Here is an 18553-nt window from a genome sequence, read left to right as displayed (position 1 = left end):
TTTATACATTATACAGGTTAGCCACTAATTACAGTGCCACAAGAAACACTGACGAAAACTTTCACATTCATTTTTGTCTGAAACTCTCCTTAGAATTGCCTTTGCTGGCATCAATCTGTAGGTACATGCTACCACTCATGGATAGGGATATAACGACATCTAGTGTGCAAACATGATTGTGCATTTTGATGTTATTTCTTTTTTGCAACCTTGCTACGTCAAGCCATTTTTGTCGCTCGTAGGGTCCCGTCATTTACTCACGTAAGCGCGCATGTGCACAACGAAAGGTGAAGCAGATAGATGGCAGGCGAGCTAAAGTTAGGTCAAGGATAAACACAGATAAGACCTATTGATCTTTTCAACGTATTTTATTGATTTATGTTTGTAAGAAGGGGATATTCTTCAACGAATTTATTTAAGGTAAATATATTACATTTATTGTCAGAGCCTAAACTAATATAAATCGGCTAACGTAGAGCTAGCTAGTACGTTAGCTGTGTGGTCTTGCACCTCAGTAAATTTGTTTTTACTTTCGATATTCGGAGTTTGCTCGTCAATAGCTCTCAGACGGAGTCATAGGATGATGATAGGATATATCGAGAATCAGATGATGTTAGAGAGCACTTTCCTTAACAGAGAAGGAGGCATTATGCTGCTTTCTGGCGCTCAGGTGGCTTAGGGACAGTCGTAAAAGTGCAATATTGAGAATTGAATGTAAACAAAATATACGTTTTTACATTCCCTTTCAGGAGGGTTAGCCCTATATGCAGATTACACACTACATAGGGCTTCATTTTAATTACTTAGCTCTAACTACTAAGGGTGCTATATTTGAACTATTTAAAAATGTATTTAACCTTTATTTAACTAGGTAAGTCAGTTAAGAACAAATTGTTATTTAAAATGACGGCCTATCGGGGAACACTGGGTTAACTGCTTTGTTCAGGGGCAGAACGACAGATTTTTACCTTGTCAGCTCTAATCACTAGGCTACCTGCCGTCCCTATGTAAACTGAAAATAAATGTTCTGCAGTTTAGCGAGCAGGGGTGTATTCATTAGTTGGATTCTGTTGCACAACATTTGGTCTGTTGGGAAACATGGCTGGAAGAAGTTGGAAGGAACCCTGTGGACTTGACTCCACTTTAGAGCATGGAAGAATTGATCATTTATAGTTGTGAAGCTTGTGCCAAACACTTCACAGACTATTCAGATTGGAATGGTCAGGAAACCATACAGTACTTACTGTCTTTCCCATAACATTACAATGAACTACAAATTCCATTTAAGAACCCAACATCTTTTACGTCATGTTGCAAGAGCGTTTGGAGTAAACGGTTTCTGTTGCAAAACATTTTGCAACAGAATCTGACCAATGAATACACCACAGTTCTCACTTTTTAGTTAGCTAACATTAGCTGGCTAGCTAGCTAACATTCCCTACAGTCCTGCTGTACCCTGTTATGTAATGTTGTGGCAGCTATGACGTCTGAAATAGTTGTCAATGAGCACCAAGTGATGGTACTACGGGGTAAGGTAGCTACAGGATATTCTGAATTGTCATTCAAATTTTTTGTAGCCAGCTAGTTAGCCTGTTGACTGTCAACTGCTGTTTGTTTTGAGCTATTTAGCTTGATGATAATCAGTTTATGCACCTACATTCAGTGTTTTGTGTCTAGTTTATGCAGTTGGTTAATTTATTACTTTGTCCTTTGCAGTTTTGCAAGAGAATAACAGAAGAGAGGGAGGGGCCCAACAGGATGGCCAGTGTAAGTCTATTTGACATAGAATTCCAGATTTGATCAGAATCCAATGTCACACACACACACACACTTAATACTTGTTTTGTGTGTGTCCTGATGTTCCTTCTCTATTCCTCAGGTGCTCTGTAGCAGAGCCAGGCTGGTGACTTACCTGCCAGGGCTTCATGTACTGGTCCGGCGGATTGCTGGAACCAACCAAAGAACATTCTCTGGTGCTGGATCATCTGGCTCTGATGAGCCTCGTGTAGCCATCACACCCCCTGACCTTGGTAAGTGCAGACCTCTAATCACAATGATGATACTGAAGTTGCCTGAATGTGAACGTCATATTCCAACTGTCTGTTATTCAGAAGGTATGTGAATCAATTGGCCCAATAATTGGATCAACTTCTTGTTTAAATTATGTCTCATTGTCAGGACCCAGGACTGTTTGGCCAGATGATAGTATGGGTCCGTTCGGGCCTCAGGACCAGCGCTTCCAACTGCCAGGTAACTCAGGCTTTGACTGCCACCTGGAAGGCACAGCAGAACAGAAGATTAAAGGCCCAGTCCACCGGACAGTCCCCGACGTGCTGGCTGCTCCCTCCAGCAGCGAGAGGCATGAGTTCATCCTTGCCCAATTTGTCGGCGAGTTCCAAGTAAGTGTGGTTGGTTTCACAATTGACATACAGTTCTTCTGGTGATAATGAAGCATATGCATATTATGCAACATAATATTCAGGGATGTTTTTGGTTTTCTGAGAAGCTTTCCATGATTGTTTGTCTTAGGGGAAAGAGGCTGATCCCCCGGAACAAATAGTCAACAGAGCAGAACAGTACTTTGATAACTCCAAGGTAGAGTGTGCAATACAGTCTTGCCCTGAGCTGCTGAAGAAAGGTACATATATGATTGTTTTCCTTTCACCAAACAGATATAGCCCTATGTGAGCAGTCTTACTTTCTGTAAAAATGCACAACACACAGTGCATTCAAAAAGTATTCAGACCATTCCCTTTTTCCACATATTATCCTCATTCTAAAATTGATTAAATGCATGTTTTCCCTCATCAATCTACACACAATACCCCATAATGACAAAGCAAAAACAGTTTTTTGACATTTTTGAAAATGGATTAAAACAAATAAAAACAGAAATACCTTATTTACATAAGTATTCAGACCCTTTGCTATGAGACTCGAAATTGTGCTCAGGTGCATCCTGTTTCCATTGATCATTCTTGAGATGTTTCTTCAACTTGATTGGAGTCCACCTGTGGTAAATTCAGTTGATTGTAAATGTTTTGGAAAGGCACACACCTGACTTTATAAGATCCCACAGTTGACAGTGCATGTCAGAGCAAAAACAGGTCGAAGGAATTGTCCGTAGAGCTCCAAGATAGTGTTTTATTAAGGCACGGATCTGTGGAAGGGTACCAAAAAATGTTGGCAGGGTTGAAGGTCCCCAAGAACATTGGCCTCCATCATTCTTAAATTGAAGAAATTTGGAACCACCAATACTCTTCCTAGAGCTGGTCTCCCGGCCAAACTGAGCAATTGGGAGAGAAGGGCCTTAGTCAGGGAGGTGACCAAGAACCCGATGATCATTTTGACAGCTTCCAGAAGGACAACCATATCTGCAGCACTCCACCAATCAGGCCTTTATGGTAGAGTGGCCAGACCTCAATTACATTTCATGGTAGCTTGCTTGGAGTTTGCCAAAAGGCACCTAAAGGACTCTGACCATGAAAAACAAGATTGTCTGGTCTAATGAAGCCAAGATTGAAGTCTTTGGCCTGAATGCCAAACGTCATGTCTGGAGGAAACCTGGAATGGTGGTGGCAGCATCATACTGTGGGGATGTTTTTCAGTGACAGGGACTGGGAGACTAGTCACGATCGAGGGAAAGATGAACAGAGCAAAGTACAGAGAGATCCTTGATGATAACCTGTTCCAGAGCGCTCAGTACCTCAGACTGGGGCGAAGGTTCACCTTCCAACAGGACAACGACCCAAAGCACACAGCCAAGACAACGCAGGAGTGGCTTCAGGACAAGACTCAATGTCCTTGAGTGGCCCAGCCAGAGCCCGAACTTGAACCCAATCAAACATCTCTGGAGAGACCTGAAAATACCTGTGCAGAGACGCTATCCATCTAACCTGACAGAACTTAAGAGGATCTGCAGAGAAGAATTTGAGAAATACAGCTGTGCAAGATGTGGAAAAAGTCAAAGGGTCTGAATACTTTCCAAATGCACTGTAAAAGCAAACACTCTGATCATGCTACACACATTTTCTGGCACATTGTTATACTTTCAAACTTGTTGATATACTTTGTCTATGTGTTTACTATGTCCACATCTTAAATGGGGAATGGATAAGGGAAAAAGAGGTGAAAGCGTTTACCTCGTCACGTGTTTGTGAGATTGATGTTGAGATTCTACATGTATCCATTAGAGGGGGCTCAAACACTAAAGGAATGTACATCATGTATGAGCATAATAACTCTTGGTGTGATGGTCATGTATAGTTTTTGACCATGCATGTTCTCCCCATGTGTTTGCAGATTTTCAGTCAATGTTCCCTGAGGCCCCTAACAACGGCATGACGGTTGTCACGGTGACCCAGAAGACTCAGAACGACATGACAGCGTGGTGTGAGGAGGTGGACCAAGAGAGGGTGTTGATGCTAGACAAAGTGAGTTGGTGTCACAACACCGTGGGTAGTTTTACCCATAGCATATGAACAACATGTACTGTCTATCAGAACCACTGAAGAAAATTCAGACACTTTTATTTTTTTTTTGTCGTTTTACTGTCTGAAGTTGTAGGGAGTTATGAGTTGCTGGTGTATGGCAAACACATGTATATTTTAACCCAGTCTGTTTTCCTCTGAGAACTACATTTTAAGGAATTGAAAGGATTCAACTGTACATAGTCTTTCAGACTCAATGCCTCTAAGTATTAGCAAGTACCTATTTGTAGCAAGTATTCTTTTGTTTATGATAGTGGAGTTGTGCATTACATATTCCCAATCCCAGCATTACAATAGAAGACTTCTGTTAGTAGTCTTGAGTGTGTGTGTGTGAGGGCAGTGCGTGTTAGAGCAGGCCTTGTTTGTGACAATGTGCGTTATTCACCGTCTGGTTAACATGCCCTTGGTTGAGAATCGCTCTAATTGTGCCGCTGACCCCCTTGACTGCACTCATTTACTACACCCTGACACGCACCCTCCTCTCCCATCCCAGCAATAGGCTAGATCTCTACAACAGCACTTGTTGCGTGTTGCCATCTTACATGGTGATATGATTACCAATAACAATGTGTTTGAACAGATGGTCTCTTTTTGTATCTGAAAAAAGTATATACATATAGCAAGCAGGCCATGCAGGTACCTCCACACGTTTGTAGTTAACAACACAATCAGAATGTTGGTCACTATTACACATGTTTGTATCAGTACAAAATTGGAATGCTTGAATGGAAAATAAAAATCGAATCAATTGTCGAAGGTAAATTTGATGTTGCGTTGTTCTGTTGCAGTTTGTTGCCGGTGCCAAGGAAATCTGTTATGCCCTGAGGACAGAAGGCTTCTGGGCTGACTTCATAGACCCATCCTCAGGCCTGGCAGTAAGAAGTGACTAAAATGGCTGCTTAAGGATTAGTACTATGCTACAGGAATAGTTCTTTCTGTAATATTTTATGAACAGTACATACAGTTGTGAGGCAGGGATGGCAGTTGTGTGGTCTTCCTGACGATTTGAAATTGATTTATATTTGTTCAAATTAAATCTTTCAAAACAAGCAGTATTTGGATCTTTTCCCATGTGTTTGTTTCCTCCAGTTCTTTGGGTCGTACACCAACAACACACTATTTGAGACAGACGAGAGGTACCGTAACCTGGGCTTCAGCATCGAGGACCTGGGCTGCTGCAAAGTCATCCGCCACGCATTGTGGGGGACGCATGTTTTCGTGGGGACAGTTTTCACCAGCGCACCTCCCCATAGCCTTATCATGAAGAAGCTGCAAGGGAACTAAATCTGAATGATGGGAGAGTGTCTGGTATGTGGTTGCTATTAAACCTTGACGTGTCAAGACTCTTTACACAGCCCTTAACTACTATTTGCTTTTTCTTTGTACTTCACATTTGTATAGAAACCTTCAAAATAGTAGTATGGTACACCGATATTGTGAAATACCCACAACCATGATCCTTGACAGTTTTACCATTATAATATATTTATTTTCAGCATCTCTGTCTGTTCCTTTAGTGTATTGTGGTTGGCCTGATTGAAAAGGCTCTCTCTTGCAAAATAGATTTAATCTCAATGAGATTTATCTGTATAAATAGAAGTTAAATTGAATGTGAAATGGAAGGTGGAGGAAAAATCCACTCGTTGTCTTTGGGTATTTTTTTCTTTTCATGATGTGGTAAGTGACACTTTGCTTCTTCAAAGTCCAGTATCTTGAACTTGACTGCTGACATATAAAACATTAAGGGTGGATTGACTCTGCCCAGATGAGATTTTCATAGTAGAATCAATTCTGCAGCTAGATAAGAAAAACATGGGGACCTGCTGCTACCCTTGACTTGGGTTGATAAACCCCCATTTTTATCAAAAGGTAAGAATTGAGCTTTTCTGCTGTCATAAGGTTAATCTCAAGAGCTCTTATTTGATCCGTGTTGCCTTCAGAATAGGGACCTCATGTCTTGTTCACAGGTCCTGAGATTCAGTTAACCATTGAATCCTTGAATTTTGTACTTGTGGCAGTAATTAATGCACTTGTCTAGAAGAGAGGGGCAGCACTCTCTCACTTTACAAGATGAACTGTTTTTAAAAGGGTCTGTGATTCATGTGGCAGCTTTTGTCCTGAGGTCCAGACATTAAATGCAATAAAACACATCACCTTGTCAGTGGTCAGTTCTTTCTGGGAGAAGGGAAGCAGGTATTGTTGAAGTGACCTTCATATACATGGATAAATTGGTGTTGTGAGGGGAGATATGAAATAAACATGTAAAAACAAAAAAGAGGTTTACATTTGAGATTATTTGACCTAATGACCCACATCTCTCCTTGACTAGCAGGCACGTGTTTGAACTTGATAAGCTAAAATGATCATGTCTCAGTTCAGGCCATTGTATAGGGAGTCACCAGTGGTAGAAGTGAATGTCTCTGGGGTACTGTTTAACATGTATTAACCTCTACTGTGCCAGGTAAAGCACAGCAGATGGGTCCCCTGTCACAGTATCTCAAATTAATTGTAGTTGTGTCTTCTGGAAATTATGCTGATATATTCTCTATCCTCATTCTTGGAGTACAAATGGTGTGCCAGAAAACCAAACCCTACCAAACAGGCTATTCCACAAAATTCACTTGATCATCTTTTTAGGGATATTTACAAACACTCAACATGGGCGTGACGCAGTAAGAAGGCCTAAGATGAGTGAACATGACCTTGTTCAACTGAATTCTCACACTTCCTCGACAATGATGAGGTCACACAGGGTTTAAAGTTCACCAGCTTCTCTTTACACTGAGCATGTTGTAACATGGATGAGACCATTCCTGCTCTATTTAGCCCTACTGCTATACCTTTCCATGCAGCGATATAGTGCCTATCTATTCAGTTTGTCCTGTAGAGACGGTGTCTTAGTGAAAAGTATGGTACCTATCAGATAAAGACCCATAACAGAAGCTCTAACATGTCTAATCATTTAAATATTTCCCACTCACTTTCCTCAGCAGCACTTTTAGATAAATGGTAGTAAAAATAAGTTGTAAATCTGTTACACTAAGATATTCTCTGATGAGCTGGCAAGCAAGATCATATAAGATTATCTCAACATCAATTTAGTAACTGGGAAACAAATATTTAGTGCAGTTTACAATGTCCTTGGAGAAGGGTTAAATAGGACTAGTGCACTAATAGTGCCAAGGCATGCAGGAGTTGTTGAGACTGAATAATAGTGCACTGCTCCAACCAGTGGTCTCTGTGGTGTTTATCACAGCAGGGTACAAACTCTGTTGGCCAACACCCTGTGTTCTTATAAGACCGACAAGGTCAAGGGTTCCGGTGCTGTGACCTGGACATAATGTACTTGTCACATGGGTTAACACCATAGACTAGATTTCCTTTTGTTCTACAGTAAGTTAAAGATTTTTTGTTTAAGGAACTCGGCGTTTATAACAAAATCACTATGTTTTATTTAGCTCTTATTGTCTCCCAGATACAGTACTTTGTGATTTCACAAAGTGTTTGTTGTCTGGAAAGCTCAGGGGTGAATGTTCATAGAGTTTGCGTGTGTTGTAAAATAAGTTCAAACAGATGTTAACATAAACAGCTTCTGTGAACTGTACACAATGTACAGCCATCAAACAGCAAGGGGAATATTACTGTCTAACTAATAATGTAAGCAATATAAAGATTCAAGACTAAACATTTAGAAAAGGCAGAAAAAATGTATGCAATGTAGGTTTATAAATCCCTTTAAAGTCCCATATTTCCCAGCCAGTTTAATCTAACCAAATCAAACCATTCACTCCAAAGACAAGCATCATATGCATTGCATTACCACAAAGGTCAGGGAATAGTCACAATGTCTACTGAACTCAGATGCTTATAAACCCCAGTATAGTGTGTTGTGTGACCTAACCAGGGTGGATGTGATTGTGTGTGTGAGATATGGGTCCAGAACAAGGGGCTTTACTAATCAGGCTATCCAGGCTAGACATCGTGGCAGGGGGGCTGCCTCAGCATCAAACAACGGTGCGTGTGACCGTCACGAGTGGAGGGAGACCAGACAACAGCCTGGAAGCATTGAGTCTGTCTGGAATCTGCTTGCATGTTGGAGGTATCATTTGAGCCTCTTTACATGTTCGGGATCTTGGGTCACGCCTCAGTGACCGCTGATTGACATGGCTCTCTATTGGCTCTAATTGGATCTGAATGAACAAGATGTTTTTCTGTGTTACGTTTACATGGTCGCAACAGACAATTGTTGAAACTTCTGCAACAAAGAACCCTTTTGTTCGATTTTTCTCCTTGGAGAAAAGGGATGTCTATCCCAAATGATTGCATCTTCTGTGGATACAGACGATTTGTTTGTATATGAAATAGAAAAATATTGGAATGATATTGTTGATATTTCTTGGGACCCCTGCACCCTGGCTAATGCTTAAAATGCGGTAAACCAATTGGCTTAGAAACACACAGTCAACTTATTGCCTCTGTAACAGGTGTTATATCCTGGGTATAAAGCCACGCCTGGGTGTGGACCCCAGACTCCACACAACTGTGAAAAAGGATTACAGGAGAACATCCTAAAAACTGCAGAAATGTTCTGGAACTGATTCCAGTACTAATTCCAGAATTATGGAAGTAACCATCACCTTATGGGCCGAGTTCTTGGGTTGGTTTATCTCAGATCAGCCAGTGAAGGGTTAACTATTGAAGCAGGGCCCCATGCTGCTGACAGATAAAGCTGTACACAGCAATTAGCTAACATCCCAGGCAGGCTGCAAGACAAAGATGTGGAGATGGCAGGCCAGTGTCAGACAGCAAACAAGTTAATCTAGTTGTACAATTCACATCACTCAACTCATAAAAAGTCGGTTGCTTTTGGAAGGTCTCAAACCAACGCCTCAGAGGTTTTTCTCTCACATTCTCATCCCTATGTAGGCCTACCCACTGTGGCTTATGTCTGTCAGTCTAACAGATACGTCTAGGTTCAAATACATGTTTTTTCCACCTTCTGCTTTCAGCTCCAATGCTAGCCAAGGTTTTGTATGTCAACTTTTTTTTCTCTCCCTTTTTTGTCATTTTGAGGACTGCTGCTATTGTCTTGAAGGAATATTGCTGATTAAGTCTTTGATGTATAGTGAGTCAGTCATTATGTATTTACATGACCTTTCCCCACCACTGAGACTCACTCACTGTAACCAAGTGGTCAGTGTAAATATTATACATGTGGATGAGAACTGTATTGAAAGTTTTGGTCTCAGTTTCCTGTCTGAAGAATGGAGGTTGAGTTGTGAGTGATGAGGGGGCGTTATTATAATTTCCTAAAGTTTGACGCCCTCCTTGGAATTACTTTATTAAGGAAATATGAACGGCGGACAGGACAGGACAGGACAGGACAGGACAGGACAGGACAGGACAGGACAGGACAGGACAGGACAGGACAGGACAGGACAGGACAGGACAGGACAGGACAGGACAGGACAGGACGAGGACAGACAGACAGACAGACAGACAGACAGACAGACAGACAGACAGACAGACAGACAGACAGACAGACAGACAGACAGACAGACAGACAGACAGACAGACAGACAGACAGACAGACAGACAGACAGACAGACAGACAGACAGACAGACAGACAGACAGACAGACAGACAGACAGACAGACAGACAGACAGACAGACAGACAGCGACAGACAGACAGACAGACAGACAGACAGACAGACAGACAGAGAGAGAGAGAGAGAGAGAGAGAGACAGGAAAATAAATAGCTCTCTGTCGGTCTTGATATGAGCTGATCTGAATTGCTCCTGTCGACAACAAGACTGATCTGAAACTGTAAATATGTGGGGGTTTAAGCACATGCTGGCAGAATTTATCAGAATAATTAATATTGTAAGGGGGAAATTAGTAACATTAATATTTAATTAAGGTTGATATCTAGGTCAGACTGGTTACTTGTTAGTTTGCATAAAGAATGAATAATTAACATCAAACCTGACTCCAAAAGAAATGGTCCTTTCTTCAAGGAATTTCATTAATTCAATTCCGACATTCAATTGAAATGATCACAGAAATCTTTTGCCTATTTAGGAGACACCTTTATTCAACTCGATCACGCAAACTAAAATTCAACACATGGGCTCTGTACACACAGGTTGTACAACTGATCTACAAACTAAAATTCAACACATGGGCTCTGTACACACAGGTTGTACAACTGATCTACAAACTAAAATTCAACACATGGGCTCTGTACACACAGGTTGTACAACTGATCTACAAACTAAAATTCAACACATGGGCTCTGTACACACAGGTTGTACAACTGATCTACAAACTAAAATTCAACACATGGGCTCTGTACACACAGGTTGTACAACTGTTCTACAAACTAAAATTCAACACATGGGCTCTGTACACACAGGTTGTACAACTGATCTACAAACTAAAATTCAACACATGGGCTCTGTACACACAGGTTGTACAACTGATCTACAAACTAAAATTCAACACATGGGCTCTGTACACACAGGTTGTACAACTGATCTACAAACTAAAATTCAACACATGGGCTCTGTACACACAGGTTGTACAACTGATCTACAACGTATTGGCACAACACTTGTGATACAAAATATTTTTTCTGCACAAAAATAATTCCACAAACATTGTGGAAATAACATAGGCTGTGTAACCATTTTTGTGTGGACAAACTCTCTGTTGTATCAAAAACATATCAGTTGTATCCAGGGATTGGCACTGGTTCAAGGAACAGAACCGAAAACCGGAAAATAACGCAATTTTTAGAGGAACAGAAATAGAACCAGGAACGAGCATGGGAACCGGTTAATAACATTATTTTACATTCCAGGCAACAAAGCGCCTATGCTTAGTCCTCACTCTGTCACTCAGAAACGTATCCCAGTGCCAGCCTGCCTGCCTGCCTGCCTGCCTGCCTGCCTGCCTGCCTGCCTGCCTGCCTGCCTGCCTGCCTGCCTGCCAGCTGAAAATCTTTCAGTGTGTATGTAGGCTACCTGCCCCTTCCCCTCTGAAGTATAGTTTACTGTAGCCTACTGACATTATGATTCCCGAAATTAGGGAGAAAGATGTTTTATTAGAAAATAATGGATTACATTTTTCAATGCTATTTAAGGATACTATAGTTATCACGTTTCATATTGGATTTGTTAACTACAATAAGACATGTTTTATTTAAATGCTGGTGCCGCTGTGCACACACAAGCTTGTTAGCTAGCTAGATAGCTAATTCTGGTCTAACGTTAAGCCAACTCTCTGAAGTTCAAAGACATTCAAAAGGACTTTTCACACTGCATTGTTCTTAGCCCCAGGCTATCTTATCCCTAGGCTCAGACTGGCCTTGGTCTAGTTTATCCTGTGTTCACACAAGCATTTGTTAACCCTGGGCTAAAGTGCAGTGAGAACGCGCCTAAGGTTCCTTCATAGAAGCTGCTCCTCCGTAGGTATAATTATGTATGGGCTTAATTCAGATAATGCATGTCATAACAACAATATGCCCAGTGCTTCAAGCCAAGTCTCCTCCTACACCCTCTTTACCTCTCTCCCCACCCGCAAAATTGTGACAAACAGGCGCCAAGGACCACTTGCAAAAACACACAGCATGCAGTCAGTCATAAGACATCAGAGCTTGCTAAATATATTGTTTCCAGTTTACTGAGTCAGGGTGAGTGTTCAGCCAGGTCAGGAGGATGTACCTGATTGCAGGGAGTGGGAAAGCTGTGTCACAAAGTCTGTCCACTTAAAACAATGGAGAACAAAACTATCCATAACTCATCATTTCCTGTTTTATTAACTGTCTGAATTAGACTGCATTCATTCAAATTGTCCTGAATCCATTTTAAAAGCTATACCGGTACCTCATCTGCATTATATTAATGTACAATAGCAGATCTTTCATTCACATCCCCAGAACCAGTAATCCTGTTCCAGGTTCCAAAACCCTGACCCCACGACATGGCCATGCTACGTCACGCTCACAATCCTGTTCCAGGTTCCAAAACCCTGACCCCACGACATGGCCATGGTACGTCACGCTCACAATCCTGTTCCAGGTTCCAAAACCCTGACCCCACGACATGGCCATGCTACGTCACGCTCACAATCCTGTTCCAGGTTCCAAAACCCTAACCCCACGACATGGCCATGCTACGTCACGCTCACAGACTTTCATTTCTTCTCTGCAATGAGTCTGGTTCTGAGTACCTCCCCAACCCTTCAACGAATGCAAACACATTCGTGGCCATCTGATTGGTCCAGAAACCGATGGGTTGGGCCAGAGCCAGAACACACGTGGGTAAAGATACAGTTTGAAAATGTGTCATTGGCTTTGATACTCTAATTGGTTAGAGACGATCCAATCGAATATTGTTTTGTGCAACATCCCCCGTGTCCCTCGTCACCACAAACGACTTCAATGATGGCAGTCTCAGACTAAAGTATGTAGCGAACGATAGAACAGCGGAAGAATGTAGTGTGAGTCGTCAGGCTATCTAACCCTAGCTTCATGTCCACATTGCAACTCTATCCTAACCCTAGCCTCAACCCTAACCCTAACCCCAGACCAAATTCCAGATGGAGACCTACTAGTGGTCCCAGTCAGACAAAGTGTAGCCAGTGATAGAAACCTGCTACTACCCTCAATCAGCCACATTGTATCCAGAGCAATCCCAGAGCTGACCAAGACCAGGACTGGTGCTCTGTCTTTTCATTCACATCACCACAACCACTTAATCGTGTTAGTCCTACACACCAGGATTTTCATGAAATGAAGACACAGATTAGCACAGGGATTTGTAATGAACGTGACTTTGTCTTGGGCAGACAAAAGCAAACACAACTTACACAACATACAGAAAGTGTGTTTCTGGGAAAGTGCGGAGTCGTGGGTATAGACTAGAGTGCTTTGCTCCATGGGACATAGTTGGATCAGTAGAGCAAAGGTGTGTGTTGCCAAATGGGAGGATAGGCATTAAAAGTACATCTATTTTTGTGACTCCCTTCCATACCAACCAGTCTTCTCTTTTTCTTTTCTGAGAATCAGGTGTTGAAAGTTAGCTCTGTCCTTTCCCCTTACTGTAAAGGGGCCGGGTAACACCATCCATTTTTCAGGCTAACAACTTGTCATGACTCAGAATCCCCATAACGCATCTAAAACAGTTACACCTCCTGGATCACCTCCAAACCAGAAACAACTTCCATAAATATATTGGGGTTTTGCACAACATGCTTCCTTCTTGTCAGTGTCTTCCTCTGGAGAAGAGCTCACACTTACATCAATATCCACTGATTGTTTCCGCGGTTACGCCCAGCAACATCTATTGCTGTCCTCTTTTACCCTGTTCCCACGGTTGTGTCTTCGTTTATAGAAATTCTTATCTTCAAAACGATCAATCTTTTGACATCTTATATCTTACTCTGGTAGCCTACACTACACTAATGCTTCCTATATGGTAAGTAGTATTCACAGGGACAAATCAGGGTGTTATATCTTTAGGGCCTGGGCTGTTCACTGATAATTCTAACATGCACCACATTCATTCTTTGATTTAAACATTTGATTAGCCAGACTCTTATGAAACAATTCAATGTTTTCATTTACCTTTTTATATGTTCCTTTCATCAGTGGTCTGATCTGAAACAGTGCTAGGGGAGTTACTACAGACCAGAGTTCATTCCCGGGCTGTGCCAAACCCACCCGTGGCCAGGAGTCCTATAGGACGGCGCACAATTGGCCCAGCGTCGTCCGGGTTAGAGGAGGGTTTGGCCCGGGGGGGGGGGCTTTTCTTGGCTAATCGCGCCCTAGCGACTCCTTGTGGCGGGCCGGGTGCCTGTAGGCTGAGCCCATCGTCAGTTGAACAGTGTTTCCTCCAACACATTGGTGCGGCTGGCTTCCGGGTTAAGCTGGCGGTTGTTAAGGAGCACGGTTAGGCGATCATGTTTCGGAGGACGCATGACTCCACCTTCACCTCTCCCGAGCCCGTTGAGGAGTTGCAGCGATGACACAAGATCGAAATTGGGGAGAAAATAAATAAGATGTCAGATTGAGCTGGTAATGACATCAATTATATAAATATGAGAAGGAGTTGGAGGAAAACCTGTGGGGACCTAGGAGCATGTCAATCACTGCTGGTGGTGTTTGCTTTAATAATGTTTCCTGTAATACAATGCAGTCCTCTGATGCTTCTTGAGTAGACCACAGAACACACACAGATCACACTTTTTTTCTCTATAAAACAATGTCTGCAGAAAAGCTAACACACACAAACACACGCTCACACACGCATAGCAATTGGATCAAATGAACATTCATACAAGGTAGTATCCTTAAATTCTGTCCATTTTCAGAATCACAAGCACTGTGACTAGCTCCACTATCACCCTCTTACCAGGTTATGCCATGTGTAGGCTACTTTATCAGTGACCATTACCAATGGCAACTACTTGTTTCAATGTACAGGAATCTGGGTTGTGTTGGGTTGTGTTCCCTGCAGTGAGAGGACTTGATGTGTTTGCAGATACTGTACCTCTGCCCTGAGAGTCCTCTCTAAGGGTAATTACAATCTCAGTCGGTCGAAGCTGAACAGGATATGCAGCCATGCCCTCATACAATGAGGGTCATTCTTCAAACCCTGTCTTCGCCAGCCAGGCATTCAACAACGAGGCCTGAAACTGCACTCAATCGCAATCACTAAAAACATGTTACGGCACATCTGCAAATTTAGCTTTGCTGGTGATGACAGGTTACTTTTTCCGGTGATGGTTTTGATATGTTTGAGCTGTGGTTTGATCTAGGTTTTGAGGATTGACATATTCTAGGTTTTTGCTGTTGTTGCATAACAAGCATCTTTGTTGACTTCTGTAACTGTAAAAGCCTTGGTTTCAAGCATGTTAACATTAGAAGCCTCCTCCCTAAATTTGTTTTATTCACTGCTTTAGCACACTGCCAACCCGGATGCCCTAGCCGTGTCTGAATCCTGGCTTAGGAAATCCACCAAAAACCCTGAAATTTCCATCCCTAACTATATTTTCCGACAAGATAGAACTGCCAAAGGGGACGGTGTTGCAATCTACTGAAGAGATAGCCTGCAGAGTTCTGTCTTACTATCCAGGTCTGTACCCAAATAATTCGAACTTCTACTTTTAAAAATCCATCTTTCCAGAAACAAGTAACTCACTGTTGCCGCTTGCTATAGACCACCCTCTGCCCCCAGCTGTGCCCTGGACACCATATGTGAATTGATTGCCCCCCATCTATCTTCAGAGCTCGTGCTGATAGGTGACCTAAACTGTGACATGCTTAACACCCCGGCCATCCTACAATCTAAGCTCGATGCCCTCAATCTCACACAATTTATCAATGAACCCACCAGGTACAACCCCAAATCCGTGAACATGGGCACCAACATAGATATCATTCTAACCAACTTGCCCTCCAAATACACCTCTGCTGTTTTCAACCAAGATCTCAGCGATCACTGCCTCATTGCCTGCATCCGTAATGGGTCTGCGGTCAAACGACCTCCACTCATCACTATCAAACGCTCCCTAAAACACTTCAGCGACCTCATCCCGTCAGTAGAGGATGCCTGGTTATTCTTTAAAAGTGCCTTCCTCACCATCTTAAATAAGCATGCCCCATTCAAAAAATGTTGAACCAGGAACAGATATAGCCCTTGGTTCTCTCCAGACCTGACTGCCCTTGACCAGCACAAAAACATCCTGTGGCATTCTGCATTAGCATCGAACAGCCCCCGTGATATGCTACTTTTCAGGGAAGTTAGGGAAAAATATACACAGGCAGTTAGGAAAGCTAAGGCTAGCTTTTTCAAGGAGAAATTTGCATCATGTAGCACAAACTCAAAAAAGTTCTGGGACACTGTAAAGTCCATGGAGAATAAGAGCACCTCCTCCCAGCTGCCCACTGCACTGAGGCTAGGAAACACTGTTACCACTGATAAATCTGATAAAGCATTTTTCTACGGCTGGCCATGCTTTCCACCTGGCTACCCCTACCCCGGTCAACAGCCCTGTGCTCCCCACAGCAACTCGCCCAAACCTCCCCCACTTCTCCTTCACCCAAATCCAGATAGCTGATGTTCTGAAAGAGCTGCAAAATCTGGACCCCAACAAATCAGCCGGGCTAGACAATCTCGGGCCGACTCTCTTCTCTGTATATATCAATGATGTCGCTCTTGCTGCTGGTGATTCTCTGATCCACCTCTACGCAGACGACACCATTCTGTATACCTCTGGCCCTTCTTTGGACACTGTGTTAACTAACCTTCAGATGAGCTTCAATGCCATCCAACTCTCCTTCCGTGGCCTCCAACTGCTCTTAAATGCAAGTAAAACTAAATGCATGCTCTTCAACCGATCGCTGCCTGCACCTGCCCGCCCGTCCAGCATCACTACTCTGGACAGTTCTGACTTAGAATATGTGGACAACTACAAATACCTAGGTGTCTGGTTAGACTAAACTCTCCTTCCAGACTCACATTAAGCATCTCCAATCCAAAATTCAATCTAGGATCGGCTTCCTATTTCGCAACAAAGCATCCTTCACTCATGCTGCCAAACATACCCTTGTAAAACTGACCATCCTACCGATCCTCGACTTCGGCAATGTCATTTACAAAATAACCTCCAACACTCTACTCAAGAAATTGGATGCAGTCTACCACAGTGCCATCTGTTTTGTCACCAAAGCCCCATATACTACCCACCACTGCGACCTATACACTCTCGTTGGCTGGCCCTCGCTTCATACTCGTCGCCAAACCCACTGGCTCCAGGTCCTCTACAAGTCTCTGCTAGGTAAAGCCCCGCCTTATCTCAGCTCACTGGTCACCATAGCAGCACCCACCCGTAGCACGCGCTCCAGCAGGTATATCTCACTGGTCACCCCCAAAGCCAATTCTTCCTTCGGCCGCCTCTACTTCCAGTTCTCTGCTGCTAATGACTGGAACGAACTGCAAAAATCACTAAAGCTGGAGACTCTTACCTCCCTCTCTAGCTTTAAGCACCAGCTGTCAGAGCAGCTCACAGATCACTGCACCTGTACATAGCTCATCTGTAAATAGCCCATCCAATCTACCTCATCCCCATACTGTATTTATTTATTTATCTTGCTCCTTTGCAGTATCTCTACTGCACATTCATCTTCTGCACATTCTACCATTCCAGTGTTTAATTGCTATATTGTAATTACTTCGCCACCATGGCCTATTTATTGCCTTACCTCTCTTATCCTACCTCATTTGCACATGCTGTATATAGATTTTTCTACTGTATTATTGATTGTATGTTTGTTTATTCCATGTGTTGTTGTATGTGTCGAACTGCTTTGCTTTATCTTGGCCAGGTCGCAGTTGCAAATGAGAACTTGTTCTCAACTAGCCTACCTGGTTAAATAAAGGTGAAATTTTTTTTTTTTTTTTAAATATTAAATCTAAGAGTTCAACCTCTCTGTGAAGGACACGTATATATCTGAGTACTGAAGAAAAAAAGCCAAATAGAGAAACGCCTTTCCCACACCCTCTTTCCCACACTCTCTCTCACAGGTCACCTTTAAATTACCACCCCACAGATCCTGAGGTAAAAGAGAGAGGCTAATCCCTTTGGATTAAAAGGATTGGAAATTACACTGTAGGGTCTAAAGCCTGAGAACGCTATTGCTGTTTTGGCTGCCCTGAGAGGAGAAGCCAAAAAGGCAAAAAAGAACAAGACATTTTTCTCCCGCTGACTGCCATGCATTAGGTTGTTTCAAGATTTTTCCTATGAACCCACCTACCACAGACGCCACTTCTGAGTGAAACCGAAAGCCTTTACAACTCCAATAAAGTCGACTTCATTTTCACTGCAGAGTCCGTGACACAGAGCGGACAAACGGCCCAGGATATTAACCTCTGACCCTCCTAGAGTTCTATCCAACTTGGGTCATGTTCCCAATTTACGTCCCACTATGGGAGCGGTCTGAGGCCACTGGAACCAGACCATAAATTACCATGAAGGACATCACCCAGTCCAAACAGA

At 42.8% G+C, this 18553-nt stretch overlaps 1 protein-coding gene across 1 annotated transcript; it reads left to right on the top strand.

Moving 5' to 3' along the window:
* The first annotated feature begins 272 nt into the window (after nt 1-272).
* Nucleotides 273-5852, top strand: mmadhcb (metabolism of cobalamin associated Db). The gene is made up of 8 exons (XM_014173487.3): nt 273-420; nt 1717-1767; nt 1880-2030; nt 2179-2399; nt 2530-2638; nt 4303-4433; nt 5279-5365; nt 5580-5852. The coding sequence occupies exons 1-8, from the start codon at nt 379-381 to the stop codon at nt 5772-5774; spliced, it is 987 nt and encodes a 328-aa protein (XP_014028962.1). The 5' UTR covers nt 273-378; the 3' UTR covers nt 5775-5852.
* Nucleotides 5853-18553: the final 12701 nt, after the last annotated feature.

Source organism: Salmo salar, chromosome 25 (genome assembly GCF_965601325.2).
Source record: "Salmo salar chromosome 25, fSalSal1, whole genome shotgun sequence".
Taxonomy (NCBI): Eukaryota; Metazoa; Chordata; class Actinopteri; order Salmoniformes; family Salmonidae; genus Salmo; species Salmo salar.
Note: the sequence above shows the minus strand (reverse complement) of the source record. Positions and strands in the feature narration are given on the sequence as shown.